The 18577-nt window shown below is 32.6% G+C and overlaps 2 protein-coding genes across 31 annotated transcripts; both read right to left on the bottom strand.

Annotated features, from left to right (window-relative positions):
- Positions 1 to 2420: 2420 nt before the first annotated feature.
- On the bottom strand, positions 2421 to 7679 carry PEI1 (Zinc finger C-x8-C-x5-C-x3-H type family protein). 4 transcript variants are annotated; one of them, XM_089768831.1, is made up of 4 exons: positions 7427 to 7679; positions 6495 to 6679; positions 3829 to 3966; positions 2421 to 3357 (listed from the first exon to the last, which is right to left on the bottom strand). In XM_089768831.1, the coding sequence occupies exons 3-4, from the start codon at positions 3830 to 3832 to the stop codon at positions 2642 to 2644; spliced, it is 720 nt and encodes a 239-aa protein (XP_089624957.1). In that variant the 5' UTR covers positions 3833 to 3966; positions 6495 to 6679; positions 7427 to 7679; the 3' UTR covers positions 2421 to 2641. The 4 variants fall into 4 exon arrangements, with proteins under 4 accessions (XP_089624957.1, XP_089624958.1, XP_089624956.1 ...); XM_089768832.1 differs by having other exon boundaries at positions 6495 to 6620; XM_089768830.1 differs by lacking the exon at positions 7427 to 7679 and having other exon boundaries at positions 6495 to 6890.
- A 650-nt stretch (positions 7680 to 8329) lies between these two features.
- On the bottom strand, positions 8330 to 17664 carry LOC111290342 (polycomb group protein EMBRYONIC FLOWER 2-like). Of its 27 annotated transcripts, none has more exons than XM_089768603.1 (18): positions 17515 to 17664; positions 17196 to 17323; positions 16740 to 16887; positions 16435 to 16490; positions 15865 to 15979; positions 15579 to 15738; positions 15299 to 15435; positions 14483 to 14545; positions 14254 to 14375; positions 13104 to 13168; positions 11902 to 11950; positions 11685 to 11806; positions 10906 to 11122; positions 10336 to 10384; positions 9840 to 9923; positions 9223 to 9302; positions 8956 to 9045; positions 8330 to 8658 (listed from the first exon to the last, which is right to left on the bottom strand). In XM_089768603.1, exons 13-18 carry the CDS (start codon positions 10926 to 10928, stop codon positions 8535 to 8537), a joined length of 450 nt encoding a protein of 149 aa, XP_089624729.1. In that variant the 5' UTR covers positions 10929 to 11122; positions 11685 to 11806; positions 11902 to 11950; positions 13104 to 13168; positions 14254 to 14375; positions 14483 to 14545; positions 15299 to 15435; positions 15579 to 15738; positions 15865 to 15979; positions 16435 to 16490; positions 16740 to 16887; positions 17196 to 17323; positions 17515 to 17664; the 3' UTR covers positions 8330 to 8534. The 27 variants fall into 27 exon arrangements, with proteins under 27 accessions (XP_089624729.1, XP_089624730.1, XP_089624757.1 ...); XM_089768604.1 differs by having other exon boundaries at positions 15579 to 15711; XM_089768613.1 differs by lacking the exons at positions 8330 to 8658; positions 8956 to 9045; positions 9223 to 9302; positions 9840 to 9923 and adding exons at positions 10659 to 10743; positions 12515 to 12568; positions 12681 to 12733.
- Between the last annotated feature and the right edge of the window lie 913 nt (positions 17665 to 18577).

Raw genomic sequence — 18577 nt, 5'->3', positions numbered from 1 at the left:
GCCATTTTGTATTGTTTATGCAGGTAACATCAACTTGAATTTTCAGAAAACAGACTAAATCACCACAATTCCCGTTATCAGAACTTTACAGTTCAATCAAAATTTTGTCTTTTTCATCAAAAGTAAAAGTCTTACTAATTAATTCACAGTATATTCTTAAAAAGAAGAGAAGAATATGGGAATTCAGAATTGGAAGGCACAATGTACCATGTTTGAGGATATACGATGAGATTAATTTCAGATCAATAATATTATAATTGTAAACTTTTGGTACAAAATAATGATTATTAGGAAAAAAATTGATGGAGGCAACCAAATGATGGAATTCAACTGGTGGAGGACCCTCTGCCTGATTGTGCTCCGTTAGGATTGTTCTAGCCAATTGTTATAGAGCAGGCATGGATTGAGAGAGACATGCAATATAGACTAATAGGATTGGAAATTCTTGAGAGGGTGACTTGTTGACTGGCTCTCAATAAAACAAAAGAATGATCACCAATCAAATGGTGAGCATGCCTCACTCCAGGGATAGAATTAACCATGAATCATTCTCTGAATTTCTTGTCTTGCAGAAAATGTTGTGAGGCAAAAGAACTTGAAAATTTTCTATTGGAAAATGATATGGTCTTACAGAGAACCTCCATAGTGGCAGAATCAACATTATTAGCATGCATGTTGCGGTTGGTGTTTTCCAATTTTACCTTTGATATTTTCTTTATTCAAAACCAAGCACCCAAATCCATTTCCCAAACCTTTGTTTTTTTTTTTTTTTAATTCTAACTACTCAATTTCTGAACCATTCCTCTCTTCTTGCCTCATAAGATTGACGAAAGAAAGAGTACTTGGCAACAAGTCTTAAATTGGGGTACAACAATCTGTCTAAATTCCTGGCTGTTGGACTAAATAGCCAAGATTAATTCGCTTCTTAAATATTTGGTAAACACATGCTATAATTAACCTGACTTGAAACGAATTCATTAATATCTTTAGAATAAATTCTTAGCATTGTGAACTAACCTAGGTATGGAAACAAAAAACCCTAGATAGAAGATTTAAATTGAAAAGCTAAAATTCAATGTGTTAAAATGACGTCATTAAATTGGCTAAAACCAAAATATAAGAAAAAAAAAAAAAGAGAGAGAGAGAATTAGAGAGGCATGCTTGTAATTAAGCTTTGCGTATTTAAACAGGTTGTCGAATATTGTAAGGGAAATCATCATATTTATTGATAGCCAAATTTTTATACTCTATAAACATGTGGCAGCCTTTTTACCTTCATGAAATTAAAAAATTTCAGTGTAAATGTATAAAAACGAAAATTAAAATTTAAGAATTGAGGAATCCCGAAAAGGTTTGTTATAAATCAACTTTGCAGTATAACACCAAACTTTAATTAAAAAATGGATTCCGCCAGCCCCATAAACTTCATCATTCTCATAAATCTGGGGTTATTATTCTTGTAGTATCCCCTTAATAATTATGAGATTTCCATGAATTTACTTTCCATTTTAAGAGAAAATTATTAAAAATATTTTTAAAATCTATGGATCTCTTATTACGCGCATATTGACTCCCTCAAATAATTCTCCATATTGTATGCAATAATGGGATTCCTTCCCCCTAAGCCTTAATGCATAGTACTCATGGCTTGTCATAATTTATAGTACCAAATATCTTGTTTTATTTTTGATGAATTGCATCTACACAAATATTGCAATGAAATTATATAGTTTGGTGATCAAAGATGCAATTTTGGAGGAAAAGGGATTTAAACCCATGTTTTCCAACATCAAAGATAATGCATGTGTCACGGGATCGAGATTCAACTTCTAGGTTCGTGCGACTTTATAACTCAAGCATACACTTATCTGACGTATCAGATCAACCTATCTACCACGGTTTATATTTTTATGAGGTGTTATACACTTTAATCCATCTGATCTCACAATTTTATCCTACAAAAAATACTTCATAAGGAGGAGACAGTGTGAACCCTTATATCTCATTACTAACTCCAGTACTCAACCAATGTGGGATTCCTTACTTCACTTCAGGACCGTGACATTCTCCCCCATTCCAACAAGTGCCCACCGTTCTCAATAGCACATTATTAATATCTCTAGCTGATTATACCACCTGTCACAAGCCCCTGACACATGCACCTCACCATGATCATAATGTCAAACTTGGTAATAGAGTAACCTTATGACCTAGACAGTCAATTAAATATCAAGAACCATTGAGTTTTTTTTATTATTATTATTTTGGAATTCAAATTCGAAATCTTTAATTAATCTTAAAGCCAACTTAAGTACCACTGAATTGCCAGTTCATTGTTAAGAACCATTGATTTGTTACTATAATAATTGACTTGTTTAGCCCCACATGATACATAAATATAACAGGCAATGACATATGTAATATGCTAATTTCTTAACTCTTTCATGCAGAGTCCAACAGGAAGCAAATCAAAAATTGAAAATTATTTGAACTTAAAAGGAACTCAACACATACACTCACATAAACATTAAACAATCTTTACATAAAAACGGAACTACATTAATTAAACCCCTCTTCTTTACTCCCAAAAAACTCTTTCAAAAGCTGCTACTCCATCTTTTCAGCTTTTTTCCCTGAGCATTTATTTCAAGAGCTCCGAAATCCAGTCAAGATGTGGCAAATCCGAATCCGCCACCTCAAACCCACCGCCAATATTGTTTCTTTCCCTTTCCTCATCTTCCCTGATCTTCAATGCCCTCAAACTCTTCAGGAAATCTGATACCCCTTCGCAGCTGCAGCTCTCCCTGTTCATCATTGGTGAGAAAGGTGATGATGGGGCGACATGACCTGGCTGCATTGAGGTGGAACCCTCTCCGCCACTTGATGGACTCCCCACCATCAGCTGATGATCCCCACAGTTCATCATCCTTCCCTTGTATGCAAAATGGCACTTGTATTTGGACTCGGACCTGAGCTGGTCAGGTGTATGGGCAAAGAAACAAACCTTACGTTGGCAAAATCTCCCAGCATTGCATGCACGCGTACGATACCTGGCAGGGTGTAGCCAGTACTCGAAAACCCCATGAGCGAACTCACAGGCGTCGCCTTTGTGGCATTTTCCGTTGCGGAAGGCATGGCACGCAATGGCGGTGTAGGGTACCTTACGAGGGTCTCGGCGTTGAGCCTTCTCGCCACGATGGGCGTAGGGGCACTCGGTCCAGTCGTGGCTACGCATCCTGGTGCACCGTTTGATCTTGTAAGCGTACATACGGAATTCATCAGAGCCGTAGATTGCTTCATCAATGGCATCGTTGTATTGAGCCTGGGTAATGTTAAGGCCCGAGATGAATTGTTGCTCTGCGAAATCGTAGAAATTATTGGGATTGACACCTTTCAACATTTCTCGAGATTAACGGGAAATTAATGAACAAAGAATCCAAAACCAAATGCAGCAACAAAAACAATAGGATTTTTTTTATACAAAAATTTATCTTATTCAAAGACGTCGACCCCAATGAAATATTTGTATACATAGATGAAAATTCAAGAAAAACTTTGGAAGAAACATCAATGTCTTAGAGCTTGAATGATTTTTTCATATATAATAACATCTGCCTGTAAAGAATGTAAAAGTATCGTGATAATTAGAGGAGAATTAATTTGAATAGGATGCTGGGGAAAGAAAATATGAAGAGAAAGGAAACAAAGGGAAAACCCATTACTGGTTTTACAGAAACCTAAGAGACAAATAATTTAAGGTTGTAGGTGAAGGAGAACCAATGGGGAAAGGGTTTGCATTTATAGAGAGAAGTAGAGTTAAAAACTAACCCATGGGAGAGTTACTATTGAACTCCACAATCTGACCTTTCACCTAACGGTAACGTACGTCTTCTGGGGTGCTCTGAAAGTCTGAACTGAAGGCTCTTGGCTGCTGGTGCTTCGCCCATTGGGAGGACATTGTTGCTCCTGTTAAGCATATGTTTAGCCAGTAGCAGCATTTAATATTATGTGCCTATTTCTGGTTGGCCATTTTTACAAGTGTTGTTGTCATGATTTTCTTTAATTAACTTCTCTAATGAACATCATGAACCTAGCTATTTAGGATTTTTTTTAAATGAACAATGTTATTTATTTGCACATCTTATGCACATACCATGTCCACCTAGACAGGGCAAAAGGTATATAAATAGAACATATATATTTGCACCTTCTCATTCATTAAATAAGCATGAAGTGTGCATCAAGAGCGTGCAAATATTGTTTTCCTTTTTATATTAATCGAGGTTTTTTCAGTTTCAGATATATATCTAGGGTAGATTTAGACGAATTCTTATCTTATTTTCTTGTGTTGTTTTAGACTCCTAAGTGCTAATCCAATTAAAAAAATAAAAACTTTTTTTTGTCAATTGACATTTGATTTTTGTGGATAGTATTTTGAAATTAAAATCTTGAATACATTAAATTAAGATCATTTAATAAAAAATTTAGATCCAAAAAAAATTAAAAAAAATACCCTAATTGTATTACCAAAAAGAATATTAAAAATTTGCTCATCCATACAAGCACTTTTGCATTGCAATAGCATGTAGTAATAGTTATGCCAATAACAAGATTTTTTTTTGGATAATTAAATTCATATTTTACCTGGCTAGGTTCATCTTGGGCTCCATGGTAGTAAGTAATAACAAATTGGTGTCAAGTCTCTTAATAATTAAGGATTAAATTAAATTAAAAAAAACCTATGTGATTAAATTAAGGTTTAAATTAAACAATAACCTATGTGATAATTAAAATTTATTCAAAAAGTTACGTTTTTTAATTTTTAGTTTAGTAATTAAATATGTTTGAAAAAATATCAAAAATTTGATTTTAAACTAAACCTCTCATCTTTCTCTTACTTATATTAAGATTTTATCCTACTAATATAACAAAAAAAATTTTACTTGTTTGTGAAAAAAAGAAGTATACAAGTTGAAATCTCCCTAATAAATGCTTCAATGAAAAAGGATTTTCATTACCACGTCACGTGTTAGCTACAATTAAGTGTGGGTTAAAAATAGTAAATGATGACATGGACAGGCACAGATGTTGGTGATAAGTCCGTGCACTTATATAAGGACTAAAAGTAAAGTGAGATTCTGTGGAACACGTGTTCCGATCATGAAGACACATACTCATCACATCAGGCTGTTCAGACTCAGATTATTTTATGTGTTTTTGTAAATTTGGCAAACCGTGTCCTTTTGTGGTTTGGTAACTATGTGACAAAACAAACAAACTTAACTTTAATTCTCTGGGGAAAAAACAAATGCAAAATTAAACCAAAAAAATTGGCATCTAATCTAGAGCAATTGATTTCAATGGAAAATTTTAAAGTGAAATTATCTTATTGGACAAAATATTAACTAAAATTGTCAAAATATTTTCGAATTTGAAATAGGGATTTTAGAAGATTTAATTTCCCTTTTTGAATTTCACTTGAAAAGGTAAAATTGGAAATATTGTTTGGTTTTTTCATAAGATATCAATATTTATTATATTTCTTTTTTAATTTTATGCAACTTTAATTTTTCTTAACTCTAACTACAAAACTCATTTCAATATTTTTTTTTTCATGTTATTAGTAATATTTACATATTTTTACAAATTCAATAATACCCATATTACTTTTTTTTGACACCTATCTTAATCCATCTCTAACATCATTATTTCTTATTATAATTATTTTTTATCTCATTAAATTCTAATGTTCAAAATGTTATCTAAAAAAATTTATTCAAACATTATAATTACAAATGTTAATATTTTAAATTGATGCATTTTAAAATACTTACATTTTTAAATTTTTAAAATTTCAAAAATTCTAACTCAAATACACCCTTAGAAGATTAAGAAGCTTTTTGGATTGAGGGTAAATGGAGATATTGAGAATTGGACATTTACATTTATATACTACTTTAACATTAAAAAGAAGAAAGAAGAGCATAAATAGAGAGAGACATGGAAAGGGAAGAAGATTTGAGGAAATAAGAGCCAAATATTGTATTAATAATTTAAATATATTTACTTTAATGGATGAATATTAATGCCCTTTATTTCATTTCTTTTCCATATCTAAAAAGATTGGATTTCATATATATGAAAGGTCAAGAAAAAAAAAAAAAAAAACCTTGGCTCCTGTCTTAGTTTACTATTTTTATTCACTTTCTACCAAACAAAGAAAAACTTTTAGAAGGTAGGAAGAAAGAACACAACTTTTATATGAATCCATCAATAAATAAGAGAAGTACTTGAGATACAAATATTATAACACATTAATATACAACTCAATTTAAATTTTGCATGATGAATGCTATTCATATAATGTAGAATCAAATTAAAGATTAGAGCTTAGAATTCTTCATCATTTAAAATGATTTCAACTTGTTTATAAAAGATCACATTAAAGAAAAAGATGCAATTATGCAAAATCAATCTCAAGATGTAAAACATACCTAAATTTGAAGATCTTTAAGCAAATGAATCATGTACACCTTTGATGTTGATATGCAAAGTTATCACTTTGCTTACACAAACGTGCTCGCAAACAAGCATCTCTTGAAACTTGACATTGCAAAACCCTAAATATCGGCATTGAGTTTTGCTATCAACGACACACTCATCGGAATATACTATCTGACTAGACACATTGAAACCTTAATTTTCAATGTAAGTTTTGTATGATAATAACAAAACAATTGAGGAGCCTTTGAAGTATGAATTGAATTCATTGAATCGAAATTCATTTTTGTTCTCCGATGAATATGATTGTCTGATTAAAAACTACTCAATCGAAAATACTAATAATATAAATTCAATACTCAATGAAAATAGTTTAGAGTATTTTTAAATAGAAATTTTTTACTATGTGACAATCGACGTAGGTAAATCGACATAAAATATATATATACACACACACACACATACACATGTAATTTTTCTAATTTCAATTCTATTTTCTCAAAAACTTTAATATCCTAAGCTGGCTAGGTTAGTTATCCCCTCTACTTAAATTAAATAGCTTTTCTATATATATTTTTTCTCTATCCTTTTCCATTTGTTTAGTGCCTTTTCTCCAAACTTGAAGTAAATAGTTTTAAGTTGTGAATTTTTAAAATATTGTTGTCTCTGATCTTATTATAGTAATTATGATATATTAATTACTAGAAATTTACAGGCAATGTTCTCTTATTATATATCCAATAGCTGATGTAGTAAATTAAAAAAGAAAAAAAAAGGAGGAAAGAAAAACCTAAAAATTAAGAAAAGTTGAAGGTGGTGGATTGGAAAGGGTGGCAGCTTTTAGTAATGACAAAAGGCTTCCGTAATGAAACTGATTTTTCTGTCTCTTTTCTTTGTCGGTGAAGAAGGAATTAGACACATTTACCTTATTTTCCGTGAGCGTTACTTTTGTGTTTTCGGTGACGAAATGACAAAAGAATCGTAACTAATGTCTCCCAACTTGCTGACCTCATTTTCATTTAAAAATTAAAATTGTTGGCCCCTCCTAATTTTCTTTTGCTGCACGTTTTTTTAAGGAGAACCATAAAATAAGGCTCATTAAACAAAACTAATACAAATTTGTTTATTTAATTCAAGTTTAAGTTGTTTCATAATACAAATTACAAAGGAAATTAGTGTTCATCTTTATATATATATATATATATATATATATATTTACAAATGAGATTGTAATATAAAAATAAAAAAATCATATGTATTGAAATTTAAATTTCATATTTGTTAAATATCATTTGTTAAATATCATTTATTAAAATTGCTTGCATAAATTAAATAAATAAATTTTAAGAATAAATTGAAATATAAAAAATCAAGAAAATTTATTTATCTAATTTGAGAATGTCCAAAAGAGTTAGGGAGATGAAATTGTGCATGGTATCAAAACTACCTTAAAAACCTATGGTTATGGTAAAAGGATTTATGTATTTAACAGAAAAAAAAATACTGTCAAGATAAGAAAAACTTAGTTCGTCCAGGTCTACCTATTTTAAACTTGATTATATTTAAAATAATAAAATGAATTATTTTTGTACTAATATTAAATATTCTAAAATTAAAATTAAATAAAAATAATTGTTTATTAACAAAAAATAATATTCCAAATGGAGTCCAAACTTAGAAATTCCTGCTCAAGAGCAAGTCTGACCTGAGTGTTCACCAGGCCCATGGACAGGTGTATTGACCATTTTTGTTCATGGATAAGTACATGGGATAATTAGTTTGAATTGAATTGAATAGAACATTGCAAAACTACAGCAAACAAAGAGAGGTAGGAAAAAATATTGCTTTTTGTAAGAATTAAAAATACACAGAAATGTATGAATTATACCAGTTGATTGTACAAAACTACAGCAAAACAGTTGGCATGATGGTATGTAAGTGTCACCAACAACCATTATGCAAATTGGGGTTGAGTGGCATTTCTGCATTCCAACTGCCTATTTACCAAAAAAGAAGCAAAAAATTACCTGCCTTCAGCCTTTTATAGAATCCGAATCCTGCTTTTGGTATTGTTCCAGAATGATATTACAATTATTCATGGTTCGCGCATCGAGGAGACCGTGATTCCACAGCTTTATCATGAATAATCTCCAACACCTGCCGATACAACAAATGGTTGTTAATTATGAATTACATTAAATCATACATCCAATGTACATCAAATATGGGTCAGCAAAACAGCAATTTCATGCAGAAAAGACATTGTTATGAACATGATTTTATACATCAGCTAATCAGAAACGCTCGTAACAAGTATAATATAATCAGACAAGCATATGCATACCAAAAGAAGAAAATGAAACTACCAGTGATGGGGGTATAGAAAAGTAGAAGGTCAATGCCAGAATGAAGATAGCAATAATTTTAATCAAAAACAAAACAGAGGCGGTCTACCAGATGAGAGCTGGGGCTTTGACAAGGTCACGCCCATGTAATTTTGAAAATGCTTCACACGCCCATGGTATATGACCATCTGCCAACACCCTGCCATGATGAAAACATAATATTAAAAACAAATGAATAACCACAACATTAAATTTTCTTTCGGAAGGCACCGCAACACTGCTTTGCAAATAGTCAACCAAATCAGTCAAACAAATAAAGAAAGGTGAAAGAAATAGAGAAAAGCAAAAACCAAAGAAAATAGAAAGACAAGATTACCTTTGCTTCCTCACAAACGAGTTCCAGAAATGCATTATTTGCTTCTCATGTTTGGTTACATCTACGAAGTCATCAAGCATCTGCAACATGCTAGAGCATATTAATGCAATCTTATAAATGCAAAAACAGCTCACCAAGATGCAATCCATTCAAGTGCCCTAACTACCCAACCCAAGCGTTGCAGGCATTCAGAGCATCATGAGTTCATTTTTGTAATGGTTCGAGAACATTAGTAATTACTGATTTATATCTCATTACAATTCATATGCTCACGGATTTCAGTTCCTAGCTTGTCCACATTGCAGGTAATTGAGTCACAAATTCAATTTACGTTTTCCCAAAAGCATTTTCATGAGATTAAAAATCTTTTCATAAATTACCCTTTATATATTCCTTGGAAACAAATCTATCAAAATGGTCACTATGCTTCGGATTTTGCAGTACTTTAGTTTAAAGACTATGCCTCTAAAGTGGTGCTTGTTGATACCTACATCACCCTTCAATTCTTAGCTAGCCACTGACTGAAGCCCAAAACAGTATGTCCTTCCAAATAAGCATCAGAATTGCAAGATTATGAAAGAAAGAATAAACAAATAAATACATAAACAAAAACATACCCTTCGATCTTCAAAATCTGCAACATCATCATCAACCTCATCCTCACTTTCTCTGTCAGACATTACTTGATCTATTGCCATTGGCTTCAAGCAGAGATGTACAGTTTCAGAGATTTTGACGTACAAAATGTAAGTGACATTAGTCACAGATTTAATAGTTGACTATTACTAAGTTTCATAATATCTCTTGACAAAAACTAATGCAAAGGCATATTAAGTGTGCCAGGCAACATATCTCAAAGGGAAAACCAGAACCACAGTCCCCACTCCATTTCATATGCCCACCACAGACAGCTAGCTAAGCCACAAATCATAAATTAGATCCACACTCTTAACAGTTCTAATGTGTGGGTGGGATAAGTGTAAGCAACAGAAGGCAATATTTTTCTTTTTCCTCACTTTCTCTCTCCTCTTCCCTTCACACTGTACAGATTATGGAGCTCACCGCATTTTCCAGAACCAAATAACAAACACAAATTGCAAAGTTGTCAGTCACCTGTGCTTTGTGTGAGTGAAAAAACTGTCGCTTCTGAAGGATTGTACAGCTGGAAAGACAGAAAGGAAACAAATCAAACCCATATTCATGGTTCAACAACAAACCCTTTGTCATAGGCGAAAATGGGGCAGGGTGGAGAGCGAAGCAAATTATCTAAACAAGAGACATAGGGAAGTTCCATCTTTTAACTAGTAAGTTGCAGCTATTCTTCTTAGTTCTATTAACAAACTGGGAGGGAAATGATGAATAAAGGATTTAGAACATTTATGCTTGAATCAGGGAAGGCTGTAGCTGCTTGACACATAGGGAAGTGGATAAAATACCTCCCACCCCCTATAATTCGAGATCAACATTCTCTAGCAAAACAATCATCCAACAGTAGTTTTTATCACTTGTACCAGAAAATACCTACCGTAGAAAGGTACAAAAATTGACTAGGCAATGCCTTTAAATTCACAGAACTAGCTCCACCAGCAATGTTCCAATAAAAACAAAGCATTTTATCATTGCACAGCTTTGGAATGAATTAAGATCACACTGAATGTCTAGACAAAAAACAAAAAGACATACTTCCTGGGATCAGATTGTTCCATCGATATTTTTCTTGTCTTTGCAAATTGCAACAAGGCAGGGGGTGCAAGATTGTTTCCAGACACTGACAGAAAACGTTCAGAATCAGAATATGATTGTCCTCCAGCACCTGAAACGCCTGCAACATTGAAACTGGATGGAAGATGCTGCGCACACTCCAAAGCACCAACTCTGGCATTTTGTAAAAAGTTTCCGCCTGAGATGAGCCTTTTGTCAATACTTGAACAAGCTAAAGTGATAAACATGATTCCTACAGCTGATCAGCTCAATCTAGAGAGTTTCAGATTAGAATTATGTGCATAGGTTATGACAAGTGTTGACAACAATATACTTATAAAATTTTATAACTCTATCATCCATTGCTAGTTGTTGGGCATCTTTTGCATTTCCAAGGACTTGAGTCGAGCACCATAGAGTTCCATCTTTCATGCATTAGATTTGTGGCCCCAGAACATGCTTCTTGAAAGTATTTAGCTTGGAATATTTGGAGAAACATAATTGGCCATACCAGAAATAGGTATCAACTTCAAACTCCTATGCTCAACCTATTTAGAAGGATTACCAGGAAGAAGCTTATTTTTAGCCAAAGCTGGGCTTGTTATGTTCATTTTTAATCCCACAACCTTAGTTTCACTTTTCCTCATCTGGGAGTGCCTAGACAACCTTCCACTTCTTAAAGAATACAATAATTTTGGTTAAACAAACATTTTTTTTAATAAAAAGTTAATAAGTATGCAATTATAAATAAAACTCCATACCATGAGCCTTGTCAAGAAGCTGACAGCCTCCTGCCAGCAGATTTGACTCTAAGAAAACAGGATGTACATGCCTTGCATTTTGAACTAGGCTCTTCAGTCATCTACGCCTTAATTGCTTGGAGCTGTGCATACATATGAGCTACCAACTTCATTTCATCGAAATAACATGAGGCAAAGAAACTCACGAGCACATAAAATGGCAAATTAAACAACTTACCAAAAGAAAAAGGTCTGTTGCTTAGGATCAACACACCATCTGGAACAATCTCAATAGAATATATCCACATATAAATTACAAGACAAACAAAAAGGACAATCTATGTGGAAACTAGTTATATGTGCATGGTTCCCATTCTCCTATCTGAAGACAGAAGCTAGCACCGTTATGCACCGTTTAACTCAATTGAAGTACAGTGGCAAATTCGATAAAGTCATACTATAGTGGCAAATTTCCCCTTAATCCCAAAAGAATGTAAAATTTAAACTTTGAAGTATTTCAGTGTACTTTTCCCTGTAAAGTTATAGGAATCAGTATTAATTTTAAAAAGGTCTAGCCTGAACCGTTAACACAGTTCCAAATCAGGTCATTTAGGACCTGGTTTTAATTTGGTTATTAGAAGAAAAATAAAAACAGAAATCAGTTAACAAATATGGTACTGCAAGCCTTGGCAAGAAAATGCTCTGACTTCAGATCTCCAAATATCAGTTTTAACTGACACATTAACAGCTTGATACTCTTCATTTACCTACAAAGTATCTATGTATTAGAAATTTTGGCATGCAAGCATCAATTATCAAAATGCCAACATAGATTCCTGAAGTTTACCAACCCCGAATTCAAAATTGAAGAGATCATGGGATGCTGGCAAGTGATGCCTCAGACCCTATATTAAAAAGCAAAAATTAAGCATCAACCATAAATGTCTAAGCAATATGAATTCAAGTCCATTTCAATCAAAATGATATAGAAGTAAAAATAGAAGCAAAAAGAACAACCTTAAAGCTTGCACATTTTACCAAGCAGAATGGACAAGAGAAGTCTTCAGTTACTGCAAATAAATAGAATTTATGACATTAAATCAATAAGATGAGTACAATGCATAAATTATATAAAATTCCAAAACCAGTTGTTAATGATTAACTAGTTAACTAAAAGTGTCTACCACACCAGGAGAGAAGAACCAAAAAGTCTGAAGTTAAATAATCCTTTTCTCGAGTGAACTAGCAGCTAAAGAAAAGGATCAAATATCACAAAAAATTGAGTCGGATTCTAATTAATGCCAACAGCTTTACCAACCAAAAGTAGTAACTTTAATTTCAGACTGCAGCTTTATAGTCACATCCTCTCCCCCACTTCAAATAGTTAAAAGGCAAGTAAAGCACAACATGTATTTGATTACAAGAACTAAGAAATAATACCTTCAGTCCTCTGTAACTTGTTGTTGTAATATCTATAATTAAAGATGACATTCCCTGCTCTCAACCTAGAACAAAAAGCAGCAAAATTTTAGTCTTAGAATGAGACACAGAGACTATGGTATGGTTCAAGAGGAAATCACATCATGCAAATGAACAATCCTTTTTTCTTCCAACTGTTTTTTTTTTTTTTTTTTTTGGGGGGGGGGGGGAGGGTGGGGGGACTAGGTTTGAAAGAAAAAATTATATATTATACAAGAACTCAAATATACATATGTTTAGGTGGGCAGTAAATCAAATTAAACATCAAAGCATCCAAAAGATTCACTAATGCCACATCTCCCTCTCTTAGCTAATATGTAACATGTAGCTCATTTAGAGAATTGCTGGGCGTGATATTTTCCCTTATGCTATACTCTTTGTTCTTGTCCCATATATTAAAATCCCAAGGCATTTCAATTATATCAGAGATTGAATCTCATAAGTTTTAAAGAGAAGCAATGCATAAAGCACAGAGCTGAGTGGATTCTGCAATCAAGGTTAAGCAAATCACCCTGTTCCAATGTAGGCATAGGCAGGCAACACTGGTTGCAACGTGTACATAAATAGTGAATTAGTTAATTGAAATGCCCTTTATAGAGAAAAAAGCACATTCAAATCCCAGAATCACAAACCTAGTTCTTAGCACCAGACTTCTTGCTGCATGAAATAAAGTAGCAGACTCTGAAGTACAATCCATGGCTATTAGAACTTTAATGATAAATTAAGGCAGTCAGGCAAAAATAATTATCATGATTTTATCACAAACAAATCATAAATGTTAGACTTAGGTTCAGACTGTCTAGTTCTGTCAGGTCACCACATTCTTGTAAAATAACTTTCCTTGGACTGCCAAAGGTTAGTACGAGAATAAATGGATCTCCAATATTATAACTTTTAAGTTAAATTGAGAGAGAACATAGACTGAATGATGGAGAGGAGTGATGAGCTAGTTAAAGAAAGGACAAGGTTATTTTCATACACATATTCACAACAGGCACAATTGGGTAACATTAATTTTTTCAGGACATAGAAAAGGGAATGGGTTTGATTAGAACAGCAAAGCTAAATTTAATAATAATTATTATTATATTATTATTATTATGAGGATTACCAAATAATATGAGACAGTGATGAAGAAGAAATGCCATTGAATGTGTATGAATTATAGGGAGATTTTTCCTTTGCCCCAACTTCCTCAGCAGAAATGATGACCTGCAGCTGCAGTGATTGGTTCTTTTGGAGCACAAACAGCCAAATTAAATACCATAAGCAAAATATTTTTATAAGACAAACCAGAAATGTCTATTTTAAATGAAAAAAAAATGAAAGCAATGAAATACCATTGACAAAGAATTGCTGGAACTTTGGATTAAGATGCAATTGTCCTCATTCAAACAATTCAACTGCAGCAGGAACAAAAAAAGTAACCGCAATTCAGATATTTATATAAGTTTCAATCATCACTGCTTGAACATTCATTGCCATTTTCTGCATTGATTATAATGAGGCATCTAAAGAAAGTTGACAACATGGCTAAAGTGTCATTTCCCTAGCAGTCAGCAACAATTGAAGCAACAAAACTACTCATGACAATGTGCTCTGGCCCATTCACTTCTTTATTTAATCACTTACGAAAAAACCAGATAAGCACAGGGGAACCTGATTGAACTTCAGAATGCTTTAGCAACAGAACAGACAACCCAAAAACATAGAGCACTATGCTACTTGCATAGCATTTCTGTCAACCACTACCTCCTTTGATACTGTTGTAAAAATATTTCTCCATTTCTAGCAACTTCTAATCTGCAGTCAAAATTTTCTTTGAAGCACTCATACATGTACATGGGAGGAGTTCAAGATATCCCTTCAACAATAACAACAAACTAAGCCTTATATCCCATAACTCTGGAGTCAGCTGTAACATGAATAATGTTACAGCATATGCACAATAAAATTGTTCCAGAAGAAGAATTTGAGCACTGCCCTAGGAGTGATACATTAATGACTTAGCCATCAATACAAAACTACAAGAAAAGACTTTCATGGAGTCTTGGACAACACTTTGCAATAATATTGACTGAAATAGTAGCTAAGTATATACTAGCACAGTACTCTAGAACAAAAAAATTTATAACCAGCAAGCTCTGATACCACACCTTCAATAAACAAGAATGCATGTCAACAGGTAATATCATCTCAGCTCTTTGTCCCAAACTCAAGTTTGGGGATTTCTCCAATGAAAAATAGAGTGATTCCAATGGTATCCTACCCCATAGGCAGCATCCTCCATTTGCTTTCAGAATAAAATTGAATGTGAATTAAAGAAAAAAAATGGCAAAGTAACACTCAAGAGTTTATATACAATTCAATAAAATTAAGCTATTATAAAGGATCCAATTAATGCATCTGCATGTAAAGGATCTATGAAATACATACCAAAGCTAACAAGCAAAATGGCAAGCGAGCCAGATTTGGCCTCCATAGCTAGCTTATTAATCTCAGGGAAAATAAAATTTGCTTGAGCCTGATTACTGCCCTCAATGCCAGCGAAGCTAGTCAAGATACATGCCTGACAAAAACGATAAACTGCAGAATACTTCATTGTGGGATTCAAAAAGTAAATATATCATAAATGAAGTACAAAAAACGTACAATGATACCCGAAGAGAATATAAAATGACTAATGAATTTAGCTTGAACATCCACACATGACACATCCTACCTCTGGAACCGCAACATCAGAAACTAGCCTCGCCAACAAGATGTATAGAGGAAAAAGACTTTGAGTTAGCACAACTTCATTCACAATCCCTGATATGGATAGTGTTGTTTGTATTCTATGTATCAACCAAAAAAATGCGGTTAATAACTCAAATTTACCTATACATAGCAAAAAAGACAGCACACTATTAACAAGCAACACTAAGTAACTAATGATCATCATCAAAATTTTACTTAACAAATTCATTCGTAATCACACAAAAAAAGATAAAAATTAATCCCATTCTAAGAAAAGAAGCTTCTCATTGCTCCCTAACTGATGCTAATTCCAACAAGCATATGCATTGTCAAACATAAGAATATATATAACAGATTTGCCTATCCTAAAAGACATCGATATTTATCTCCAAAATCCCTAAACTTCTTCCACCAAAAAGAGCCAATGAAGGCTGTATGGCCTTTAAGTTCTCCCATTGATCCACTATAATGGCAAAGAAAGGGGGAATGTTACAGTAAGCACTTGCAACCATAACCTCGTATAGTAGTTCCAATTACCAGATTAAAATATTACCTCATCTTGTGTTTTGCCTGAATTTTGTACCACAAACATCTTTGAAGAAATGATGGCTGCAAATAAATTTTTAAAAATCATTGAAAGATGGCCACAAACAATAGGTAGAATAAAATCAGCAAATGTGAATGTTAAAGATAAAAGAAAAATCTTTTCCAATTAAAAGAAAACAAAGATGGTTCAAAGCAGCAAGCAGAATTAACTGACTGCAATGCCAAATGACACCATATCTGGAAGAGAACACAAGACTGTCAATCTAAATAAAAACATAAAATGGTTAATGCAACAAGAATCAGAAATATTACATTTCTTACAGCACGTCTTTGAAGAATGTTATAGAGTTCTACAGGCTTGCAATAAATAGAGAAACTTTCTTCAGCAGCAATTTCCTCTTCTACAGATAAATGCAGACGGGACTCTTCTCGGCACATCTGATCTGTGCTTCTTAAATAGCTGGAAAAAGAAACACAAACAAGAACCCCTACTCACAAACTTATCCAAATAGCCATATTCCAAATCATACTTCATTACAACAAACTAAAATTCCATAACCAAACAACAATCATCAAACATAGGACTCAGCACAAAACACTCTCACAACGCCCTTGAAAAGAACAAAGTTCGCATTAACATAAAACAATGAACAAGTTAAAATGACATGATTAGAAATTACGCGAGACTGAAATACCAAACATAAACGCAACATTGGCAATGATGAATAGGCAAAACATAAGAAATGTGTTTAATCAGACAGAACATACGAGGAGGTTACACGAGCCACTAAAGGAATGCCCGGCATTCTTTACTGGGCAATGCTTAAGCTTAGTATCATAGCTTTCTCTCAACCTTTTTCCACTTCAAAGTATCTTATAAATTCACCACCCAAAACCTGCAAAAGCAGAAACCAACCTTGTTAAAAAAAAAAGTAATTAATTTCAATTTTAGATGTTTATAATAACCAAAAAAACTCAACAATTCATAACATATAAATCAGATTAAATTATTTCAATTAAAGATTAAAGACATTCGTCAATCTCTCCAATGTGATGAAAGGGAATTCAGAGAAGAAGATGAACTGACCTTTGAGAAAGTACGAACCTTAATTGGGAGTTTGGGAAAATTGGAAGATAAATTTTTAAATTTTGGAAACGCAATCGAACCTTTTTCAAGGAGAAATCGTTATACAGAAAGCAGCAGAGAAGCGCGTGAGTTTTTGTGCGTTTTGAGTATGGCTTCCCTTGCTCACTATTTTCGAAGCTTATTTTTTTGTTCTAAGAGAGAGTTTCACTTCGCTGTGGTTAGGTGTAGCCTATTAATTTAGTCGTTACTCAAATTTTCGGTTTGAGCTTGGGCTTGCGCTTGGACTTGGGCTTGAAAACTTCTATTCAAATTGTAATCCAAGTTGGGTTATAAAATTTCTATTCAAAACTTCAGGATATTTTTTATCATATTGTAAAACATGCATTATTATGTATAATTCATAATTAATAAATTAAATGAAATAAAATTTAAGCTTTCAATTTGTTAAATGAATTTTCATGTATTTTTTTAATTTTTTTTTGGCATGTTGTTGATTTTAATTAAAATACGTCAATAGTAGTAAACTTTATCAAAGATATAATGATTTTGTAAAAAAAATTTAAATTTACCTTACAATTCTTTTTATTTTCAAATTATGACATCTTTGGTAATAAAAAATAATAATCATCTCTATATCATTAACCTTCTTTTCCTTCTAATTGTTCAGGTTATTCATGGTCAATATTAGTATCATTTATATTATAAAAACTTATCACATGCCCAAAGTGATTCAATTATAGTTAAAACAAATAATCTATAATAAGCCAGCTAATTGAATAATTTTTAATTGAATTTCTCATTATCTTCTTTTTTTTTTCTGTCTTTTTAATGGAGAATTTCAGTTCATTGTTTATCAAGAAAAGACTTTATGGATATAAGTATATCAAGAAATATGTTAATATAAGTTAGATTATGATTAATGATTTTAAAAAAAAATCATAATTTGAAGATAGAAATACAGAGCAAATATCTTCGGATGTGTCAAATTTTTTTAATGAAAAATTATCTGTAATTTGATTTACCTTCAATAGTAATTAACAGCCAAACTTGGATTTATTTGACC

This window comes from Durio zibethinus, chromosome 11 (genome assembly GCF_047325235.1).
Source record: "Durio zibethinus cultivar Kanyao isolate XHJ-2024 chromosome 11, ASM4732523v1, whole genome shotgun sequence".
Lineage (NCBI taxonomy): Eukaryota > Viridiplantae > Streptophyta > Magnoliopsida > Malvales > Malvaceae > Durio > Durio zibethinus.
This window is presented reverse-complemented; position numbering and strand designations above follow the sequence as displayed.

What these genes read in the sequence shown, in the direction of transcription:
- PEI1 (XM_022882584.2), bottom strand. Translation starts at nt 3,400, where the DNA reads ATGTTGAAAGGTGTCAATCCCAATAATTTCTACGATTTCGCAGAGCAA.
- LOC111290342 (XM_089768605.1), bottom strand. Translation starts at nt 17,233, where the DNA reads ATGCCGGGCATTCCTTTAGTGGCTCGTGTAACCTCCTC. An exon ending in CCAGCAATTCTTTGTCAATG is followed by an intron (nt 14,376 to 14,482) that starts GTATTTCATTGC and finishes GTGCTCCAAAAG; the next exon opens with AACCAATCACTGCAGCTGCA. An exon ending in TAAAATGTGCAAGCTTTAAG is followed by an intron (nt 12,569 to 12,680) that starts GTTGTTCTTTTT and finishes TTTTTAATATAG; the next exon opens with GGTCTGAGGCATCACTTGCC.